The following is a 22,589-nucleotide window of genomic DNA, read 5'->3' as shown; positions in this document are numbered from 1 at the left end:
AGTTTTTTGGTTTAGATGTGCTTTAATGATTTTTCCCTACCTCAGTCCTGAAGGAGTGCCATTTTGTGGGTGGTATGTCAAAAATCAACAAATACTGTACAGGGGCTCAAGAATCATCACCATCACTTCTTCCCGGAGAGCCACCCATGCCTCTGGTGAATTCACTGGCTGTCTCCATAACTCCATAACTGTCTCCATAACTCTTGTTGGAATGGTCCAAAAAAATCTTTATTAGCAAAGTTCTGGAACTTACCTTTTCAGCCTCTTCTCTGCTCATAGCCAGGGCAAGCTGTAGCTGGAGTTCCTCCTCTCCTGAGCTCTGAGGCCTGGCTTGTTCTATTTCTGTAGTAGGCGTTGAGCTTTCTGAAGCTTTAAGAAAAAAAAAAAAATATGATGTGTTGATCAAAGCTATTAGAGTAGCCATAGCCCTGACAGATGCTATTGAGTCCAATCTAACCAGGGGAGGACTAGACTGGGGGGCATTAGCTCCATCCAGGCCGGTTGGAAAATATATGTAAGGCTGGTGGCCCTAAGTGCAGATACTTCTCCTTAAACCTTAATTAGAGCAGGACCCACAGTCAGTGACAGCTGATTTTATATAGCCATCATATAGAGCAGTAGTCTCCATACTGTGGCCTGGGGGCCAGATGCGGCCCTTTACTTGGTTTTATCCTGCCCTTGGGACACTTTTAATTCACGGATACCAACAATGGGCCATAATTCCCCCTGCTGACACCAATGAAGTGGTCACATTTCCTCCCAATGGCAGCAACGATGGGGCATAATTCCCCTCACTAACACCAATGAAGTGGTCACATTTCCTCCCAATGGCAGCAACGATGGGGCATAATTCCCCTCACTGACACCAATGAAGGGGGCACATTTCCTCCCAATGACACCAACAATGGGGCACAATGATATCATGGATGGGACACAATTCCTCCAACTTGCACCAATAATGGGGTGCAATTACTCTCTGAAACAAACAATGGGGAACTGTTTTTCCCCACTGACATTGGGACCCTTTCTACTCCTTCTTGCCGCAGTGCGGCCCTCCTGAAGTCTGAAGGACAGTAAACTGGCTATTTGTTTAGAAAGTTTGGAGAGTCCTGATATAGAGCAGCCTTTCTCAACCTTTTTACCCTAGTGGTCTCCAAACCGAGGCCTTTTACTTGCATTTATTTGGCCCTTGTGGCAATATTTCATCCTCTGACACTAGCAAAGGGGCATAATTCCCCCCACTGACACCAACGAAGGGGCACAATTCCTCCCAATGACACCAAAGATGCGGCACAGTTCCTCCCAGTGACAGCAACGATGTGTCATGATTCTTTCCACTCAATGGCACCAACAATGGGGCACAATTCCTCCCACTGGCACAAAAGATGGGACATTTGTTTACTCCCACTGATGCTAGGGCATTTTCTACTTCCAATGGCCACAGTCCGGCCCCCCTAAAGTCTGAAGGACAGAAAACTGTCCCTTTGTTTAGAAAGTTTGGAGGCCCCTGCCCTAGAGGAACCCTTAAAATAATCTGGTTTCTACAGCTCATGATAGATTAACGTGATCCATACATTGAAGAACGTTTTAACTAAAAGAATATATGATATGGTGTACCTAGAAAATTTGACATCCAGGCAGATCATTTTGTTACCAATTCCCTACCAAATTTTTAACTAATGTTCTTGAAATAAATGATACGTGCAAAAAGAAAGGTAGACAGTAAAAACTTTGGTGTCCTCTAACATTAGTGGTCAGTGTAGGAGTGACCCCTTTCATTTAGTAGTGGAAAATCCCTCCTTACATTGGTGATCATTGCTCACCACTTAAGGAACCCCCTAGAAACCTCAGGAGGATCCCTAAAGTCCCACAGAAGCCTTGGTTGAGAAACACTTATATAGGGATCTGCTCCCTGTTCAGACCCGTGGTCACAGCCCTTGGGAAAAGAAAGTCTTCCAGTACTGACTTCTTTTGTAGCTCTGAGATGTTATGCCACCAAGTGCAGAGCTCCATGATATGTATTTCATCTGTGTGTTTAATTGTTTGCCTTAAGTGCAACTTAAAAGGGTTAGTTCACTTTTAGGGGCATTTTACACAAAGCCCCTTTTGCACTGCAGTATCTCAAGCTCATTACAATCCACCACTTGGCTCTTTAAAAAAAGTGCACCTTTGTCATTCCATACCTGCAGGCCATACATGGCCCGTCCCCAGGTGGCAGAACAAGCGTGTAGGCAGGTCTAGTCTTTTTTCACTGTAGGTGGCGCTCGTCTGCAGCAGCACGGCAGCTTGAGAGGAAGTCAAGAGGAACGGGATTACTCTATGGTTTCCTGGGTCACTAGGGAAGCTATCTGGTTGGATGCTGCTGCTCCTTGTGACTCTGGCAGCCATCTTGGGTCAGGCAAAGCCTATTTAAGGCCCTGACTGAGTGACCCTTGGTGTGCATTTTGCAAGCGGGTAGAGCAGGGACGGTTATAGAACTAGCAGAGGGAAAAGGTTCCTGGCAAGGAGGGAAAGCATAAGGATCTCAGCTGTCTGGACATCTTCCCACTCGGGCACGAGACGGCCAGGCCGCATTCTGTCCTGCTCAACAGACACAATCAGTTCAGCTGAAACCTGCACTCTGCATACTGTGGAATCTTTGAGTGTTCCCAGTGGGGCTGCCTTCCCTCCGGGTTTACTGTAAACTGTTGCTGTCAAATTCTTTGCATCATACTGGGACTGGGTATGTTATTGCCGCCGCACCATGCTGCACCCCATCTACAAGCGCACTTCCAATATTGAAGGAACAAGCATGCTGGCTTGTTCAAAGGCCCCATGTGCACTGTGCATAGTCTCTCCCTCAATGCCTGCATGGTCAATCCTTCAGTGTTAGGTATGTGCTTGTAACAATGACCCTAAAGGTGAACTAACCCTTTAACTCACCTTGCTCCTAGACTTACTGTATATTTACCAATATTTCATGGAGGTAATAGGATGTATGCCTTATATACAGGACTACCTTTGAATCAATACAATCCACCAATCAAATGACTGTAAAGTAAGGGAAACAGAGTCTTGTGACTGCTATCAGCAGCTGACTCTTCAGTTCCAAAAATGTCCAGTGGTGGTCAAACTTGGATGAGATAAAAGAGATTATCACAAAATGAAAGAAAAATTCTAAATTCAAATGGTATTTTCTTTGGTTTGGTGTTTTCCTTCTCGTTTCGCATTTAAAGCCAATGGCGCACAAGTACCTAATGCCAAATAAGGCCCTTGTCATTGAAAAGAAATTGATTACCATATCCACTAAGTTACCTTCATTGTAGCGTATCCTGTGTCTGCTGTCCATGGCTGCAGTTACTTGCGACATTCTTCTCCTTGTTGTCGTAGCCTGGGCCCTCTCCTGCTTAAGCCTTTCCTCATCCTTCAGTAGAGCTACGATCACCTTGGCCTTCTCCCTCACGTTAATTCCCTGGTCTCTCCCATCACGGTCGAAGAACTGAAAGTCTTTCAAAGTCTGCACAGCGATGACATTTTCCTTACACTCCTGGACCACCTTGTTCGATCCATTTTTGATCAAGTAGTCCAGCAGGGTCAGACCTTTATACACATGGCGCCAGTTCTTTCCGTTGTCATTCAGCCTCCTCCAGACCATCATCATAACCTCTGGGTATATTTCTGCGCTGTAAGTCATTTGAGCTATTTCAGACATGAGAGTGGCAGAAGGACCCCAGGGGTCATTTGAGGTGGCTTCTCGCACCTTCACTTCGGCATCAGAGTAGTTATGAACGATATTCTTTACTTGGCGACGTATGGAGGTTGCCATCTTGGAGGATGCACGCGCCTATGAAATAGTTGTATCGGTCCTGACAATAAAAGTCAGTTTTCTGTGTCTGTTGAGGGTTTTGAATATCTGTAAAATAAAAAATAAAATGTTGATAAAGATACATCTTTTTGCATATTCAGTACAATGCATATATATATATATATACTATATTGTCAAAAGTATTGGGACGCCTGCCTTTACACACACATGAACTTTAAAGGCATCCCAGTCTTAGTCTGTAGGGTTCAATACTGAGTTGGCCCACCCTTTGCAGCTATAACAGCTTCAACTTTTCTGGGAAGGGCATCCACAAGGTTTAGGAGTGTGTCTATGGGAATGTTTGACCATTCTTCCAGAAGTGCATTTGTGAGGTCAGACACTGATGAGGGGCGGGAAAGCCTAGCTCATATTTTTTCATAAATTTGGGCCAAAATGTATTCTGCTACATTTCTTGGGTAAAAATAACCCAAATCAGTGTATATTAGTCTGTGTGAAAGTTTTTAGAGATTAGAGTCTACAGTCTATGACATATATTGCTAACCATAACATACAAGGCCATCCACAACCTCGCCCCCATCTACATCACCAACCTCATCTGCAGATATCGCCCAAATCGTCCCCTCCGCTCCTCCCAGGACCTCCTGCTTTCTAGCTCCCTTGTTACCTCCTCTCATGCTCGCCTTCAAGACTTCTCCAGAGCCTCTCCCATCCTCTGGAACTCCCTGCCCCAGTCTGTCCACTCAGCCCCTACCTTGTCCACCTTTAAGAGTTCCCTGAAAACTCATTTATTCCACACCCACCTAACTGTCCCCGAGCCAAACCCCCATCAAATCATTCTCTGCAGCTATTTTCTTTTGTACCACCACCCCCTCCCTTTAGAATGTAAGCTCTACGAGTAGGGCCCTCCTATACCTTTTGTATTGTACTGTAATTGTGTTGTCCCCCCTATACATTGTAAAGCGCTGCGTAAACTGTTGGCGCTATATAAATCGATAATAATATATATATATATATATATATATATATATATATATATATATATATATATATATATATACATATTTGAAAATCAATTAGTCCTGATGAACTGACAGCCTATTTAATTTCTTGAGGCGCTAAAATGCGAGGACAGTACAAATACCCCCAAATTACCCCTTTTTGTAAAGTAGACAGTCCAAGGTATTTAGTATGGGGCATGGTGAATTTTTTTTTATTTCTCACGCACAACATAGGCATACTTATATTTACATCCCAAAACACATTCTGCTACTCGTCTCGAGTATGAGGATACCACATGGGTGAGACTTTTTCACAGTCTGGCCATATAGAGAGGCTCAAAATTCAAAGAGCAACTTCAGGCATTCTACAGTAGGTGCAAAGGTTACACATTTTCCAGACTACCTATCACATTTTTGTAGATCCTGGAGCGCCAGGACAATAGAAACTGTAACTGATGTGGCAATGATTAGGGACAATATGACAGATGTGGTGGTGATCAGGGACAATATGATGACTGTGTTGCCTCGATCAGGGACTCTGCTACTGGTGCAGCGGTGATTAGGGACATTGACTGGTGAGAGTATGTAAAAAAAAAAAGGAAAAAAAAATGTTTTTTGCAAATATATATATATATATATATATATATATATATATGTAGGAAGGCCAGGGGCGTAACTATAGGGGGTGCAGCAGTCGCGACCGCAACCGGGCCCTGTGCTGCAGGGGGCCCATGCAGCCCCCTCTACATATGGCCGGCAGCAGCATAGGCAGCTAGGGGTACCAGTGCACCATGCACACGGGTGACTGGAGGTGGAGAGTGACTAGCAGAGCTCCATGCTCCACTATCGCACTGGCTGCTCTTTAGTTGTGCATTCCCCGCATGACCTGTGTCCTCAGCTGGCTCCTCAGAGTACCCCTCTTCTGCTCCATGCATTGCCGCTCAGTCCGATGTCTGTTCCCCCCAGCCAGATGGGGCACCTAAAAATAAAAAATAAAAATATTTAAAAAAAACTACTGATACCAGTGGTGGAACTACAGGGCTCACAAAGGTCATACCTGTGACCACACCCTGGAGTTCCACCGCCGGACTCGGAGAGAAGGGCCCTGGCTGGGGTTCAGGGGGCCCCTTCATGGTTTCTTGCACCGGGGCCCTGAAGGTTCTAGTTACGCCACTGAGGAAGGCCAGTATGGTGGCCTGAATTTATGGGAGGAGCCCAAAGGGTATTTAACCAGCCCGCTCGCCTGTGGTCTTTGTCGGTTTCCGGTGCGCGGCAATCATTGCTAGCAGGCAGTTCTGGCTAGCTCAATAGATTGCTTTAGGAAAAGCCTGGATACTTTCCTAAATGTACATAATATAATGGGGTACTTATATTTATAGGTAAAGTTGATCCAGGGAAAATCCGATTGCCTCTCGAGGGATCAGGAAGGAATTTTTTCCCCTGCTGTAGCAAATTGGACTATGCTTTGCTAGGGTTTTTTGCCTTCCTGTGGATCAGCTGTGGGTGTAGAATTGGGTGTGTTGGGTTGTGCGATACTTTATTTATTTGATTTGTGGTTGGACTGGATGGACTTCTGTCTTTTTCGACCTGGCTACCCATGTATCCTACCATAACTCCTTGCAATCGTTGCAAAGCACGCATCCTGGCATAACTCCTTACAATCGTTGCAGGCACGCATCCTGGCATAACTCCTTGCAATTGTTGCAGGCACGCATCCTGGCATAACTCCTTACAATCGTTGCAGGCACGCATCCTGGCATAACTCCTTGCAATTGTTGCAGGCACGCATCCTGGCATAACTCCTTGCAATCATGGCAAGCACGCATCCTGGTGTAACTTCTTGCAATCGTTGCAGACACGCATCCTAGCATAACATCTTGCAATCGTTGCAAGCACGCATCTTGGCATAACATCTTGCAATCGTTGCAAGCACGCATCCAAGCACACGTTCAAGCACAACTCCTGCAGTCTTCGCAAGCACACGCGGAAACACGAATTTCTCACAGTCACTACGAACACATCTCCAGTGACAAACTCCCGTGCAATTGTCGCAAGCACACGTTTAAACACAACTTTTGCAATCATGCCAAGGCACGCGACTTGGCATAACTTCTTGCAATCATTCTTTTGCAAACACATTCTAAGTGGCACACAAACTGGCTACATGTCATTTTCAGCAGCACTTAATTGGCCACTTGTCTCCTGTGGCTTTTTCTTACAAGCCACTCACCGTTTCCTGTCTGTCATCTCTCCCTTAGGACAGTTGAGTTCAACTTCCGTCCTGTACCAGGATCGTGTTGACACACGCAACTGGCTTCTCTTGTAACACGGTCAGGCTATGCCCAGCCAGCGTTCAGCATTTCTTATCCCTGCAGGACCCGGAGAGCCATCTGTCTTTACGGCTCATACAGTAAGATCCCCACTACGAGGCATCCAGAGGCATCAGCTCATAGCCAACGGCAAACGCTCGCCCATCACAACTGCCATCTTTAGGGACATATAAAATCCTCGTATATTCCCCAGTCTAGTCATCCAAGCGGCCATCTACCTAGCCCTTTGTGGTTTTCCACGGCCTAGCCAATTTATCGTTAGTAGCACTGGCAGCCAGGTTCTACACAGACACCACCTGACGACTGCTCAAAATCTGCAATACGGGCCATTCCCCAGGGTCGATCTTTATGTCACGCCTCCTGGTCTTCCTCTCACGGACACAGGACCCCTCTCAGATCCTTAATTTATATGCCGTGGCAATAGCAGACCTATCAATGTCGGAAGGTTCCTTACTGCATGGATTGGTATAGCGATGTTTATACCACCTACGATGCCCCTGTCACCCCTGGTAGTGACAGATGCCGCAGCCTCCACAGGCTTCGCTGCAATTTTTGGCCACCACTGGTTTACAGAACCATGGCATCAGGGATACTCCTAAACCCCGGGTTTACCTAGACTTCCTCCCTCTTCAAGCTATATCCGGTCATGACAGCCTCTCGACTCTGGGGTCATGTCAGGACAGGACAGGCCTTGGCTTTCACCACCGACAACTGGGCCGAGGTTGATCTTGTTGATGAAGCCAGGTCTGGACCGCTCTCGGTTATGTCCTTCCTGCGCAGACTGCTGCAGTTATCTTGGCGGCACCAGTTTAATGTCCACTGTATGTTCATTCCAGGCCTTCAGCAATCCCGCAGGCCAAGTCCTGCGTAGTCGTCACTTGGCTCGCTACCAACACCATTTCATCCTCCACCTTGCAGTGTCTAAAACCCAGCAATCTGGCTCCAGGATAGACGTCCATTTCTATAGAACAAGCAGTGCTTGGTGTCGAGTAACCATACTCGACTACCTACTGTCACTCCTACCGGAACGCATAAACTCTAGTCCCCTATTGCCTTTTCGTGCTAACACTTGCGTACCTGCCAGTTTCCCAAACACATGGGGTACTTCTACGCAGCCTACACCTCTACCCCGGTCCATACCGTGGTCACTCTTTAGTATTTGAGCACCCTTGGCAGCATGTTGGCATGGGTCCCAAGTCACGTCATTGAGAGACTAAGCAGTTGGAACCCTGCCTACCTCGCCCGGTACATCCCCAATCCTCGGGTGGAAATGGCACAAGCATTCACCAAACTTGCTCAACTAATTAAGCTAAAACTAATAAAACTACACCCCTACCTGAATGTTTTTGCCCCCTTATTTTGGTATACCGACCATCAGACCAGGGCACACTTCAGGTCCATTTCATGTTGTTAATCTTATGGTAAGGCTATTTGTTCATATCCGTATCGGCCATAGGGCTTCGACCATAAGTAGGAAGGCCAGTATGGTGGCCTGAATTTAGGGGAGGAGCCCAAAGGGTATTTAACCAGCCTGCTCGCCTGTGGTCTTTGTCGGTTTTCGGTGCGCGGCACCCACCCTCCCATCCCCTTTTCAGGGCATTTCTCAAATTCATTTCTCTTCACAAAATATTAATTTCTAATCTAAGGGTATGCCCCCTTATTTTGGTATACCGACCATCAGACCAGGGCACACTTCAGGTCCATTTCATGTTGTTAATCTTATGGTAAGGCTATTTGTTCATATCCGTATCGGCCATAGGGCTTCGACCATATATATATATATATATATATATATATATATATATATATATATAATTATTATTTTTTTTACATACTGTCACCAGCATAGTGCAGTGTTACCATAGTGAAACTGCACTACTCTGGGGTGTGGAGGTGATCCAGATTTTTTTACACTGTGATTGCTTATTATATGATCATCACTGTAATAAGCAATCGGTAAAAGACCGTGTAAAGGTTTATAAACCAAGGTTTATAAACAAAGGTTCCGGAAACCTTGTGTGCTACTGTGATTAGTCACAGCAATCACATGGTGCAGAGCTGCTGTGATTGGCAGTGGTACCATGTGATCGCTGTGACTAATCACAGAGCTCACACAATTAAATTATTGTTTATGATTGGTCACAGCGATCACATGATACCAGGGCCGCTCCAGTGGCCAGGTTCAATGATCAGTGTTTTTCTGTGTCCAGTGGGCAGAGCGAGTCACAGATTCCGCCGCTGTGAGCTCTGCAGACAAAGGGGCCATGCGAGGCTCCGAAATGTTGCTGTATGTTTATTAAGCGACCATGAAAATAAAGCTTTTGGGCCCTTTTGAGAAATCCTTGGTGTGCGGATAACATTTATTTACTCTATAGAAAGGGGGTACATCCATCAGCATCAGCACTGCTCCCGTCTAGCCGTTTAAGTACTATGGTCGGACAGGAAGCGGTTTAAGCTCACCAGTGTGCTGCCACATACTGTATACGCATATGGCAGGCGTCAATAGGTTGAAATGTATAGTTAAAGAGGGATTCCGCCCAAAAAAAAAATATTAAAAGCCAGCAGCTATAAATACTACAGCTGCTGACTTTTAATAAATGGACACTCACCTGTCCTGGGTTCCAGCGATGCCGGCAGCCGAGGCCGATCGACCGCTCGGGCCTCGGCTGCTGCCGCCGCCATTCGAAGTGAGGGAATCAGGAAGTAAAGCGAATCGGCTTCGCTTCCCGGTTCCCTAGTGCGCATGCGCGAGCCGCGCCGCGCAATAGGAAATCTCCGCGCTGTCACTGGGACCCGTGTGTGTCCCAGCAGACAGCGCGGCAGGGCAGGAAATGGCGTAGACTCCCGTGGGAGTCTATGCCCGGAAGTGGGTGAAAATACCTGTCTTTGACAGGTATCTCCACCCCCCTCCCCCCTGAAAGGTGTCAATTGTGACACCGGAGGGGGGGGGGGGGTTCCGATCAGCGGAGGTTCCACTCTAGGGTGGAATCCCGCTTTAAGGTAGGTTTAAGTGTAAAACTAATGCTTTTTTTTTTCTAGTTTTAGAGTCTCTCGTCGGAAAAAGCTCTGATGGTTTTCCCGTCAGAATTCCGACGGAATTCCGCTCAAACTGTCTTGCCTACACACAGTCCCACCAAATTCCGACCGCCAAGAACGTGGTGATGTACAACACGTACGACGGGACTAGAATAAGGAAGTTCAATACACAGTAGCCAATAGCTTCCATCTCGTAGTTGAATCTGAGCATGCGTGATTTTTGGCGTGTCGGAATTGCATACACACGATCTGAATTTCCGATAGAAAGTTTTTCCATCGGGAAAATTGAGAACTTGCTATCAAATTTTTGCTGGCAGGAATTCAGTCAGCTAAATGCCGATGGAGCATACACACGGTCGCATTTTCCAATGAAAAGCTCTCATCGGTCTTTTGCTGGCCGAAATTCCGATCACGTGTACGGAATAGTTTTAAACCCCATCAGGTTATTTTTTGTTGTCTCAGTCCTGCTGGGGAGATTATCCTTTACAGGAAGAGGAGGAAATCTCCCAAGAGTGAAATTCCCGTCTGTTATGCCCTGTACACACGGTCAGATTTTCAGACGGAAAATGTTCAATGGGAGCTTTTTGTCAGAAATTCCAACTGTGTGTAGGCTTGATCGGACATTCGAATCACAAAATCCGTCTGATTTTTTCCGACAGATTTTGTCCGAAACTTGTGTTGCATACACAAGGTCGGACAAAGTTGTCGGAAAATCTGATCGTTCGGAACGTGGTGACGTTCATTGCGCACGACGGGACTACGTAGAGGCTAGTAACCAATAGCTTTGGTCTCGTAATTTAAACTGTGTGGCACTTTGTCCGATCGGAATTCTCTACAAATGATCGGAAAAAGTTTTTTTGTCGGAAAATTTTAGATCCTGCTCTCAAATTTTTTCCGCCTGAAATTCCGATGGAAAAAGTCAGATAGAGCCCACACACGATCGGATTTTCCAACAATATAATCCGATTGGACTTTTTCCATTGGACTTTCCGACCGTGTGTACAAGGCATGACAGTTATCACCAGAACAGGTGCCCCCATTGGAAGATTTACCCTAATCTCTTATTCTGTTTACAACTCTATGGCTTCTTTCACACTAGTGTCAGACTTTACTGCCCTCTGAAAAGCAATCCCCAGTGGAATCGAATTTCAGTCTGCAGTTGACAGCCCATTTACAGGCATTCAAGAGCCAACACTGCGCGCCTGTGTTTTGATCCCCACAGGGAACTTGTCTATCCCAGTAGGGATTTTACAATGAACTACCGTGCTGCAACTGACAAAGCTGCTTTTGGCAGACAGTTGCAGCACGGTCCCACTGCCTTCAATGGGCACGTTTTATAGATGGTGCCAAATCTCAGACTAGACGTGCTGCTTTAAAATTCCCACATAGGGGTCACGGCAATGTGATCTTATCCCTGTGACCGCCGTAGAAATTTGAAGGTAAGCGGCCAGGGGACAGTAAAGGCGTGCATCAACCGCGTGTTTTTAACGCCCCTCTGCTGCCTGTGGTCTAAAATTATGAATTTCCTCCGTGTACCAGAGTCAAAGGTCACCAAAAGAAAGCCTAAATCTGCCCAAAGGGCAACAGTAAAAACATGACATACACTATAAATGAATGCGAGGTGATCCGACACGTGATATGGCTCCATGTGCATCATGACTGCACTTGTTTGGACTCGTTAGGCTACTTTGTCACATATAATAGAGGGAATGCTGCAATCACATTCAATTAATATTTAAAAGTTATTTTAATAATAGAGCTTAAACAATGAGAGTAATCAGTATTGCTTCTTGTCAGACGTCATGGGTTGTGCATGTTAAACCGGACCTATCATTAAAATGAATCAGCCGGGCATATATTAGCATTACCAAATCACATGAATACTTTGTGTAAAGGATGTACAAGTCGTTTGCCTTGAATAAAACCATTGTGGAGTCAACCTGATGTAAACGTAGTGTTACTAAACCCAGGACCCTGCATTCACGATATCTGGTTTACAACCATTCACAGAAAATGGAAATGCAATTATTTTAGTAAATATAAACTGATAAATACCTTTCCTCATCAGCAGTATATAGCAGTCTTGTGACTTCTATCAGTGTCTGGTTAAAACTTGTAGGGGAAGTTTTCATTCTACTCTGACTGTTTAACCTTAAACTACGTAGAGGGTTCTTTACTGTAAGAGCAGCAAGGATGTGGAATTCCCTTCCACAGGTGGTGGTCTCAGCTGGGGGGCAATCAATAGTTTAAAAAAACTATTAGCTAAGCACCTGAACGACTGCAGCATACAGGGATATACAATGTAATACTGACATATAATCACACACATAGGTTGGACTTCATGGCCTTTTTTCAACTTCACCTACTATGTAACTATATGATTGTCCTATGAGGCTGCAGGACCCCTGACCCTCTGTCTGGACAGTGCTGATTGGCCCTGTGCTGAATACATACACCCTCCCAAGAAAAAAAAACCTCTAGCAATACACACCAAATTGAGCATGTGCAGGGTGATTCCAAAAGCTCTGTTTTATCAGGAGATAAATTGGGGACAGTGGAGGAAGGGGAGGATCAGAGAAGACAAGATCAAATATACTTTTTACACAATGCGGAGGATTAACCCCTTAGGTCCAACAATGAGTATAACAAGCATGCTTTACTGCATATACAGACTGAATTTACTGTTGTGGGTTTAGTAACACATTAAAGCTGAACCTGAAGAATGAATATTGCACGCTTGCATCAATCCGGCTCTGCAGTAAGTTTGCATATATTATACCTGAGGGGCACTGGGGAAGCTGACAACCACTGTAGTAGCTGATGCTACTACAGTAATGGCTGCAGTCTTCCAGGTCCTTTGGCTTCCCTTCTGCACACTGACCACAGGGGATCGCTTGTTGATACTGTCGCCATTCACACAACACCATGTATTTTTTTCAATCAATACAAGTCGTTCTCTGATTGGATGAGGTGCAGTGCCAGCGCTGCCTCACCACTCCTGCCTTCTTTGCAGCCAGCAATAATACCCAGTGCTTCCAGGTATGGGAGAGCATGCGATCTACTCTGTAACAGTGCTCATGTCTAGTAGCCAATCAAAAGTCCCAAAAGCTGTCACATGAATGAGAGAGTGAGGTCACCACTCCCCTTAGTGTGGAATAACCGCCAGACAATAGGCAGGGTGACAGCATATTTTTAAAATGAACGTTCAGGCTTTAAAGCGGTGTGAAACCGAAAAGCCACTATTTATTATATTGCAGCTTCGTTTTCTTTTTCACCTGGTGATCCTGCCAGTAAGTCTGTTGATTTTCAAAGAACAAGCTGTCCTGCAGATGTAGCAGTTAGAGGGACGAGACAAACCATTTACCACCGATCTACAGATGTTCCATAGTAAACTGTTGGCGCTATATAAATCGTGAATAATAATAATAATAGTAAGCATATGGGTGATGTCACTGTCCAGGCAGATGTTGTTGGTGCTCTCCTTTAACCAGAAGCTGGCGCTGAGAGTTGATCACATGACCGGACTGGAGCGCCCTTAGCCCTTGTACACACAGTCGGAGAATCCGTCGGAATGTGTCCTATCGGACCGTGTCGTCGGATAATCTGACTGTGTGTGGTATGCATCGGACTGATTCCGTCTGAATATCCGTCGGACCCAATTTTCCAACATGTTGGAAATATTTCCCGACCAACTGGTTTGATCGGACATACTCCGATCATGTGTAGAGAATTTTGATCGGACCAAGTGCCACGCATGCTCAGATCAATTTACTACATCAAACCTATTGGCTACTAGCCTGAATGTAGTCCCATCGTAACGAAATTACGTCATCACGTTCTGAAAGATCGGATTTTTTCGCCAACTTTGTCGGACCGTGTGTATGCAACAGTTTCGGACAAGATCCGACGGACAAAATCCGACGGGCAAAATCCGACGGATTTGGTTGTGGAAATCTCCGACCGTGTGTACAGGGGCTTAGATTAGGTAGGTATAGACATTTTTTCTTTACAGGATATTTAGTACACTATGTTCTCAAAAGTATTGTGACGCCTGCCATTACACACACACATGAACTTTAATACCATCCCAGTCTAAGCCCTTGTACACGCGGTCGGAGATTCCGTCGGAATGTGTCCGATCGGAGCGTTTTGTCAGATATTCTGACTGTGTGTGGTCTGCATCGGACTGTTTCCGTTGGAATATCCGTCGGACCAACTTTTCCAACTCGTCGGAAATATTTTCTGACAAAATGCTCCGATTGGACATACTCCGATCATGTGTAGAGAATTCTGATCAGACAAAGTGCCACGCATGCTCAGATCAAATTCCTACACCAAAGCTATTGGCTACTAGCCTGAACGTAGTCCCGTCGTAATGAAATAACGTCATCACGTTGAATTTTCCGACAACTTTGTCCGACCGTGTGTATGCAACAGTTTCGGACAAAATCCATCAGACAAAATCCGACGGATTTGGTTGTCGGAATCTCCGACCGTGTGTACAAGGGCTTAGTCCGTAGGGTTTAATATTGAGTTGGCCCACCCTTTGCAGCTAGAACAGCTTCAACTCTTCTGGGAAGGCCGTCAACAAGGTTTAGGAGAGTGTCTGTGGGAATGTTTGACCATTCTTCCAGAAGCGCATTTGGGAGGTCAGACACTGATGTTGGTGTTCTATCGGGTTGAGGTCAGGACTCTATGCAGCCAGTCAAGTTCCTCCACTCGCTCATCCATGTCTTTATGGACCTTGCTTTGTGCACTGGTGTGCAGTCATGTTGGAACAGGAAGCGTCCATCCCCAAACTGTTCCCACAAAGTTGGGAGCCTGAAGTTGTCCAAAATGTCTTGGTATGTGGACGCCTTAAGAGTTTCCTTCACTGGAACTAAGGGGCCAATCCCAACCCCTGAAAAACAACCCCACACCATAATCCCCCCTCCACCAAATGATTTGGACCAGTGCACAAAGCAAGGTCCATAAAGACATGGATGAGCGAGTTTGGGGTGGAGGAACTTGACTGGTCTGGACAGGGTCCTGACCTCAATCTGATAGAACACCTGTGGACAGCCTTCCCAGAAAAGTTGAAGTTGTTATAGCTGCAAAGGGTGGGCCAGCTCAATATTGAACCCTACGGACTAAGATACTTACTACCCAATACTTTTTGACAATATAGTGTATATAGCTTAGAATGGGAGAAGGTTGAAGCTTAGTATTAGCCTGGACATGTAAGTTCCAGAGGGAAAACCATTGTTTGTGTATACATAATTTGAGTTATCAGGGATGTGGTACGAATAAATGTTCAGGCACTCTGAATACAAAGACCTACAATATTAATAATAATGTATTGTTATATACACCTCATATGTTTACTGGGGGGCTGCATTAGGTGAGTAAAGACCCGATCCAAGCCTCTATGAATCTCTACAGTATTGTATGTATTTTATGTACTTATCCAACTCTCATCCACTCTATGGGCCAACTGTCTGGGCACCATGTCTGATACATCTGAAGTTTTATTTTTTTTAAATCAGTTTTAATTGAAAACTTCTGTGACAAACCCACAAAACCAGTTGAGAAGAGTTATACACTTACCAGGGTACACAAAGTCAACAGTATGATTGCTATATAATGTTGTGTAATAAACTGATATCTAAAATAATTTCTTGTAATCATTTTCTAGTATACATAAATTTTACACAACATTGAACCTTTTAGCAAAATAAAGATCAAAGTATACCACTAGGCCTATGCTGTCCATCTGGGTGTGCTTCCACTTCTTTGGTGTGCCCATCCCTGTTCCTGGGAGTAAAAAGAAAAACACCCCCAGGGAGCAGGAAGAAGGTACTTCAAACCCTTCAAACGGGGTTGCGTGTTAACAACACAAAAAATAAAAATTAAAAATTCAACCCAACAAAAACAAAAATCAACTAAGGTAACCATTGCATGTCACATCTGTTGGAGTATATAAACAAGAGGTCCATGCTGTTCACAGGTAAGCCGGTGATGTGTCGAATAGTGTCCCCCGTCACATAGTGTCCGCCCTGTACTGCGCTTGCAGAGTTAGAATAAAAAATAGCTGAGCGAAGCGAGGCCGTGCCCGAAGCGGGGTGAGCAAAGCGAGCCCACGAGGGGTCCTGTTACTATGTGCTACCATATGTCCAACTTGGATGGTGGGGCTTGCACCTGGACTCAGTGTGCAGGCGCCGTTCTTCTTTGGAGACTATCGAAGTCTCCTTCTCCTCCGGACTGCGCAAGCACTGCAGGGGGGGGGGGGGGGGGGCGGACACTATCTGATGGCCGGACTACGGGGCGGACACTATCTGATGGCCGGACAACGGAGCGGACACTATCTGATGGCTGGACTACGGGGCGGACACTATCTGATGGCCGGACTACAGGGCGGACACTATCTAATGGCCGGACTACGGGGCGGACACTATCTGATGGCCGGACTACGGGGCAGACACTATCTGATGGCCGGACTACGGGGCGGACACTATCTGATGGCCAAACTACGGGGCGGACACTATCTGATGGCCGGACAGTTTTTGACAGAACACCGGCTCCAACAGTATGATCTCCTCACTGCAGGGTGCTTGCCCAGTCACAACTGAAATGATAATGAAAGGAAATTCCGGATGGCTGCACACCAAACTGAGATCCAAATGCCTTTATTCACAGGGGGGGCACGGCTTACATGTTTCGTACATGAATTATGCTTTTTCAAAGCCTCTTTGTTTGAGTATATAGTTATAGGTCTATATGCTATTGAGTAAGTTGATAGTCTTCTAGTGTAAACCTTATCCAGTATGCAAGATTACGGCAAAGTAGAAGGCCTGCTTCCTCCTAAAACTCTATTGTGGACCAGTTGTAACTGAGCTAATCCAGGAGTATCCAACCAGGCAACCCAGATACATTAAAATTGAAATGGGCTTCCCTTGTGTTTATATTTTTAGTTTCTCTCATATGAGAACCGCATTAATGGCAGCAATCCATTCCTTGTGTAGTGGAGGTATAGCAGAGAGCCATTTCTGTGCTATGAGTTTTCTAGCAATGAAAAGGACTCTCGTAATAGCAGCATATGTGTATGGTTTATATAGATCTTCATCTAGCCAACCTAGTAGACAAAGTTTGGGATCTATCTTAAAGGAGCGATTCCATATTCTATTGACAGTTCCAATCACGTCAGCCCAGTACCTCTTCAACTTCGGGCCCCTCCACAACATATGAATGAGAGTACCATTGTCTACTTCACATCGCAGGCATAGGGGAGTATCCCTTCTATGCCATAGATGTAGTTTATAAGGAGTACAATATGTACGATGAATAATAAAGAGTTGGGTGAGATGCTGTGCCGAGGATAAAGGAACCTTAGGGACATTATCAAGTATATTAGACCATTCCTCCTCAGAGATATTTCCAATAATTTCCAATATCTTCTGACCATTTCTAATAACTCTTTCTAATTCGATTTTAATTGTCTCGCAGTTTGTACACAGATACTAGACCCAATTTAGAAAGGAGCCAATTAACCAACCAGCATGTCTTTGGAGGGTGGGAGGAAAAGGAAACCCACACAAGCACAAGAAGTACATGCAAACGCCATAGTGTCCTGGCTAATGCCCCGTACACAGGATCGGAAATTCGGCCAGCAAAAGAGCGATGAGAGCTTTTGGTCGGAAAATGCGACCATGTGTATGCTCCATTGGACTTTTGCTGGCGGAATTCCAGCCAGAAAAATATTGAGAGCAGGTTCTCAATTTTTCGGTCGGAAAAAGTTCCAGTCGGAAACTCCGATCGTCTGTACCGATTCCAACGTGCAAAATTCCTACACATGCTCAGAAACAATTCGACGCATGCTCGGGAAGCATTGAACTTAATTTTCTCGGCTCGTCGTCGTGTTGTACGTCACCGCGTTCTTGGCGGTCGAAAGAACTTTTGTGTGACCTTGTGTAGTCAAGCCAAGCTTGAGCTGAATTCCATCGGAAAAACCATACAAGTGTTTTCCGACTGAAAATACGCTCGTGTGTACGGGGCATTAGATTCAAACCAAGGATCCCAGTGCTGAAAAGCATAAGTTCTAACTACTAAGTCACTCTGTAACCCACTGCAGTATAATAGATGCCCTATAACAGTGATGGCGAACCTTGGCACCCCAGATGTTTTGAAACTACATTTCCCATGATGCTCATGCACTCTGCAGTGTAGTTGAGCATCATGGGAAATGTAGTTCCAAAACATCTGGGGTGCCAAGGTTCGCCATCACTGCCCTATAATATTATAATTAGCAATCAATACATTGCAATTCTTGTGATCTGTTGCTGAGGGGGGGGGGGGGGGGGAGAGACAGGGTGAATTTGGATTAGATCATGAGCTCTGATTCTTACTGTATTAAACTGTATTATAATTGTACTGTCTGCCCTCATGTTGTAAAGCACTGTGTAAACTTCGGCGCTATATACAAATCCTGTACTATAATGAAAATAATAATAATAATTAGCTATGCCATATCCATTGGACTAACAGGAAGTGTTGTGACATCACAGCACTTCTCAGCTCCATAGAAGTCAATGAGAAAAGAAAAAAGTCCCAAGAGCTGCTCATCACGCAAAACCCTTCCAGGCCACACACCCCCTGAAGTGTTTGCCCCCCCCATGGGGCTTACTCATGGGAAGAATCTCTTACTGGGAACCATAGGTAAACCCACGGAAGGGAAAAAAAATTAGGGAAAATGGGATTTTGTTGTACCAAGAAAGTTGTACAAAAAGTATCCAAAAATGCATGAAATAGCAAAAACGCAATATTTCATTACGGCAAAGTTAAAAAGCCCCTAAACAGACTGGGACAGTAATTACAGCATTGAATCAAACAGTACACAACCAAATGCAGGCTAGTGACTAAAAATGTACATGCATAAAATTCAAATAGACAGATGCCCCAACTATAGAGAACCCCAACGTGTTTCAACTGTTGCAGTCTTCTTCAGGGGGTTAGCATCTGTTGATTCAAAGGATCTGTGTATAAGATAGCATCAGTGAATACACAAATAATCTAGATATATTGGATGTCTCCAAGGGAGAGGAGGGCATCAGTATATACCTGTCTCTCCACTTGTGAAACCACAGCACAAGAGATATCAGATGGACTCCAGGAAAACAGGACAACAAGGAAGCCTTAATTGTTCATAATGTAACCCAAAAAAGGTGTCTTCCAATGGATCTTAAGGTGGTTAGTTTCTTCCTTATGAGAAAAATATGGTGTAACCCCGCCACATGAAGTAGCTATCTTTATATGTGGAGTGAATGGAGGAACCAGCCTGCGTGTACCTACCCCCAGCATAGAGGAGAACAAGGGCTTACTAAGCACTCTGTTGAAGGTGTACAAGTCCAAGAGATGATCAATACAACTGCTGGGCTTAGCGCTGGACTACAGTTGTCTCTGATGATGGGACATTCCAACACTGATTGCATGTAGAACTCAAAGTTACTGAAACCAAGTGCCACAGGTAAATATAGGAAACACCCCCTTCCATGCCCCCTTTAAGGAGAATTATATATAAAAAATGATTACTTAAACCCACAAGTGCTTTTTTACCACTATTATTTCTTTATATTGACATCTGAAATTTACAAATGCAGCAATTTAGAAATTGGATGAAAGGTTTAGCACTGGGAAACACTTTTTGAAAGATAAAAAATGCATATATACAACTGTATAGATCAGACCATGAGGGATAAATAAGAAGGACAGAGAGACTTTGTTCCAAATCAGGGACAGTCCCTTGAAATCAGGGACAGTTGGGAGCTATGGGCTTTCCTAATTGCATATCATTCTCTTCTTAATGAGAATTAAAGAAGTGTAAGCTGGTCAAAAAAGTACCCACTCACCGAGAGAAAAGTGTTAGGGCACAGTGTAGGGAGTTGCTTAAGCGGCACTTTCATTCTTGATTGCAGGTCCACTTTAATTAATTAATAAATATTAAAGCTGAACTCCAGACATAAACACTTTCATTTAAATATATCCCTGAATACCCAAAAATAAATCAACCTTGTGTGCAACAAATGCCTTGTGCTAGTAGAAATAGCCTGTGGTGTGATATCCATTCTGATATGTCGCTCAGTAAGTTTGTGATGTGTGAGGAGATTGAGGGGGTGAGTTGAGGAATGAGTGGTGCGATAGAGCTGGGTGTCGTCAGCATAGAGGTGGTATTGGAAGCCATGGGTGGTTATCAACTGGCCCAGGGAAGAGGTATAGAGTGGCAATAGGTGGGGTCCAAGGACGGAACCTTGGGGTATCTCAAAAGGAAGAGGAGCGGAGGAGATGGTATTGTTTGTGACCCTGAAGGTGTGCTGAGATAGGTAGGAGGAGAACCAGCAAAGAGCAGAATCATGGAGGCCAAGGGAGTGGAGTTTGTTGAGGAGAAGGTAGTCAACTGTGTCAAAGGCAACATAAAGGTCCAAGAGTATGAGTATGGAGTACTGGCCATTGGTTTTAGCAGTTAGTAGGTCATTGGTGGGTTTTGTAGGTCAGTTTCAGTGGAATGTTGTGGGCGGAAGCCAGACTGTAGGGCAGCCTTTCTCAACCTTTTCAACACAGAGGAACCCTTGAAATAGTTCTCTGGTCTCGGGGAACCCCTGCTAAAAATTTTAAATCTACAACTCATGATACATTAGTGTGATGGTCAGCGAGAAGAATGGTCCTTACACTTGTGGTCATTGGGAAGAATTACCTCTTTACAGATAGCTAAAAAGATCAATGGTGTCAGTGGGAACTTATCTGAGAAGCAGAAATTTCCCAATGCTGAAGGAACCCCTAGCAACCTCTGGAGGAACCCTAGGGTTCCATGGAACCCTGGTTGAGAATCACTGCTGTAGGGGATTGAAAAGGTTGTTACAGGAAGCTCCTGCACAGAGGAAAAGTTTCACACTGGATTACTTCAGAAATCTGGAAGAAATACACAAAGCACGCCAAGATTCCAGTAAAAATACACACGACAATATTTGCTTATCCCAAAATTAATATTTGAATTCTTGTATGAGCCCCGTTGTGACTGGTTCCTTTAACAGTAATATTCAACTTTGCGATTAGATCAGATTCTCTGTTTAATGATTTTTCTTTCCTGTAAAAATAATCATAATTAATAAACTACAATTGCAGCTGGTTAACTTCCTTGAAAAGAGCAATTATTTCCCCAGCGGGGAAGGAGACACTATCTATTTAGATGTTGAGAAACGAACCCATTATTTTAAGGAGTGCAAGTCTGTATATAGATTCTGGATGAGATAGGAAGGAGGGTGGGGGGGCTGTAGATGGTAATTTTCTACACACATCAGCAAAGTTTGGGAAGGGGAACCAGGATGTGATCACACTATTACAATTATAATGGCTCTTCTGTGCATTGCTTACTGATTAAAAACCCAATTGAATTTAAAATTCATTATTTGTAATGAGTTTGTTCGCACCTGCACCCTGAAACATGAACGTGCTATGGTGTGGAAAAGGAGACATTGCCTCAAGTTTTCATTGTTAAGCGTACACTCCCGCCTAAGAGTTTTGGTGGAACTCCAGCGACATTATTTTAGTTTTGGCGAGAGCTGGGAGGATGTAGCGGCGACACTTTGGACAAGGTGTCTGCTATGTACAAATTTAGTTTTTCCTCAGAACAGTAAAGGGGTTCTGAGGGCTGATTATGTAGGTTTAATTTTGAGTTTGGCTGGGCTGTGTTAGAGTTCTATTTGGTCATGTGTACAGTTAGGTGCACATGACAGGCTCAGAACCAGGCCTGGTTGGACGCTTTAGGTATCAGCGTTCCCCGGAGCCAATCAGTGGGTGCCGCTGAGGAGTCTGGGGAGGGGTACTTAAGATGCCGCAGTCACGTGTTCGAGGTTCGTTTGTGAGGCCATAGCTGCCTGTTCCTGGATCTGGACCGGGGTAGCCCCACGAGGGATCCCAGTCACGGGAGCGTGTGTAGCCCTGCAACATGGTCGGTTTGATTAGCCCCATTAGACCCGTCTGGTCTGGGGTAGGGATCCATCTGTTCCCGAGTCTCGGAACTGGCTGGTCCGAGGGGCAGTAAATGAAGGAGGATTCAAGGTGTCCGGGTGTGCTCTCAACTTGGAGGGGCACTGCAGCCCGTGTAAGTGATCCGGGGAGGACTCTTCGGAGGAGGGCCAACAAGCTGGCATCCCAAAAAGTGCCTGGTTGCTGGGTTGTCAAGGACACTAACGAATCCACACTTTTCCAGTACTGCCAAGGAGACAGAGAACGTTCCAGGTAATGAGGAAAGGTTCCTGTTCATTTTTGGTTGCAAGCTTTATTCAAGGTCAAAGACTTTGTAAGTTCCGGATCAAAGTGCTGACTGCCATAATCTCTGGCTAGAGATTTGTTCAGCCTTGAAGCGCCCAGCTGCGAATGGCTACTCTCTGG

At 45.0% G+C, this 22,589-nt stretch overlaps 1 protein-coding gene across 1 annotated transcript in view; it reads right to left on the bottom strand.

Moving 5' to 3' along the window:
• EPN3 (epsin 3) overlaps positions 1 to 22,589 on the bottom strand; it is a 63,346-nt gene that overhangs the window by 21,836 nt on the left and 18,921 nt on the right. The window contains exons 2-3 of the mRNA XM_077458916.1: positions 3,295 to 3,892; positions 254 to 369 (exon numbers count right to left, since the gene is read on the bottom strand). Coding sequence (XP_077315042.1) covers positions 254 to 369; positions 3,295 to 3,805 — 627 coding nt within the window. The 5' untranslated portion in view covers positions 3,806 to 3,892. The remainder of the gene's footprint in view (positions 1 to 253; positions 370 to 3,294; positions 3,893 to 22,589) is intronic.

This window comes from Lithobates pipiens, unplaced genomic scaffold (genome assembly GCF_037356315.1).
Source record: "Lithobates pipiens isolate NorthernLeopardFrog02 unplaced genomic scaffold, aLitPip1_a1.2 Scaffold_28, whole genome shotgun sequence".
In the NCBI taxonomy this organism is placed as follows: Eukaryota; Metazoa; Chordata; class Amphibia; order Anura; family Ranidae; genus Lithobates; species Lithobates pipiens.
Note: the sequence above shows the minus strand (reverse complement) of the source record. Positions and strands in the feature narration are given on the sequence as shown.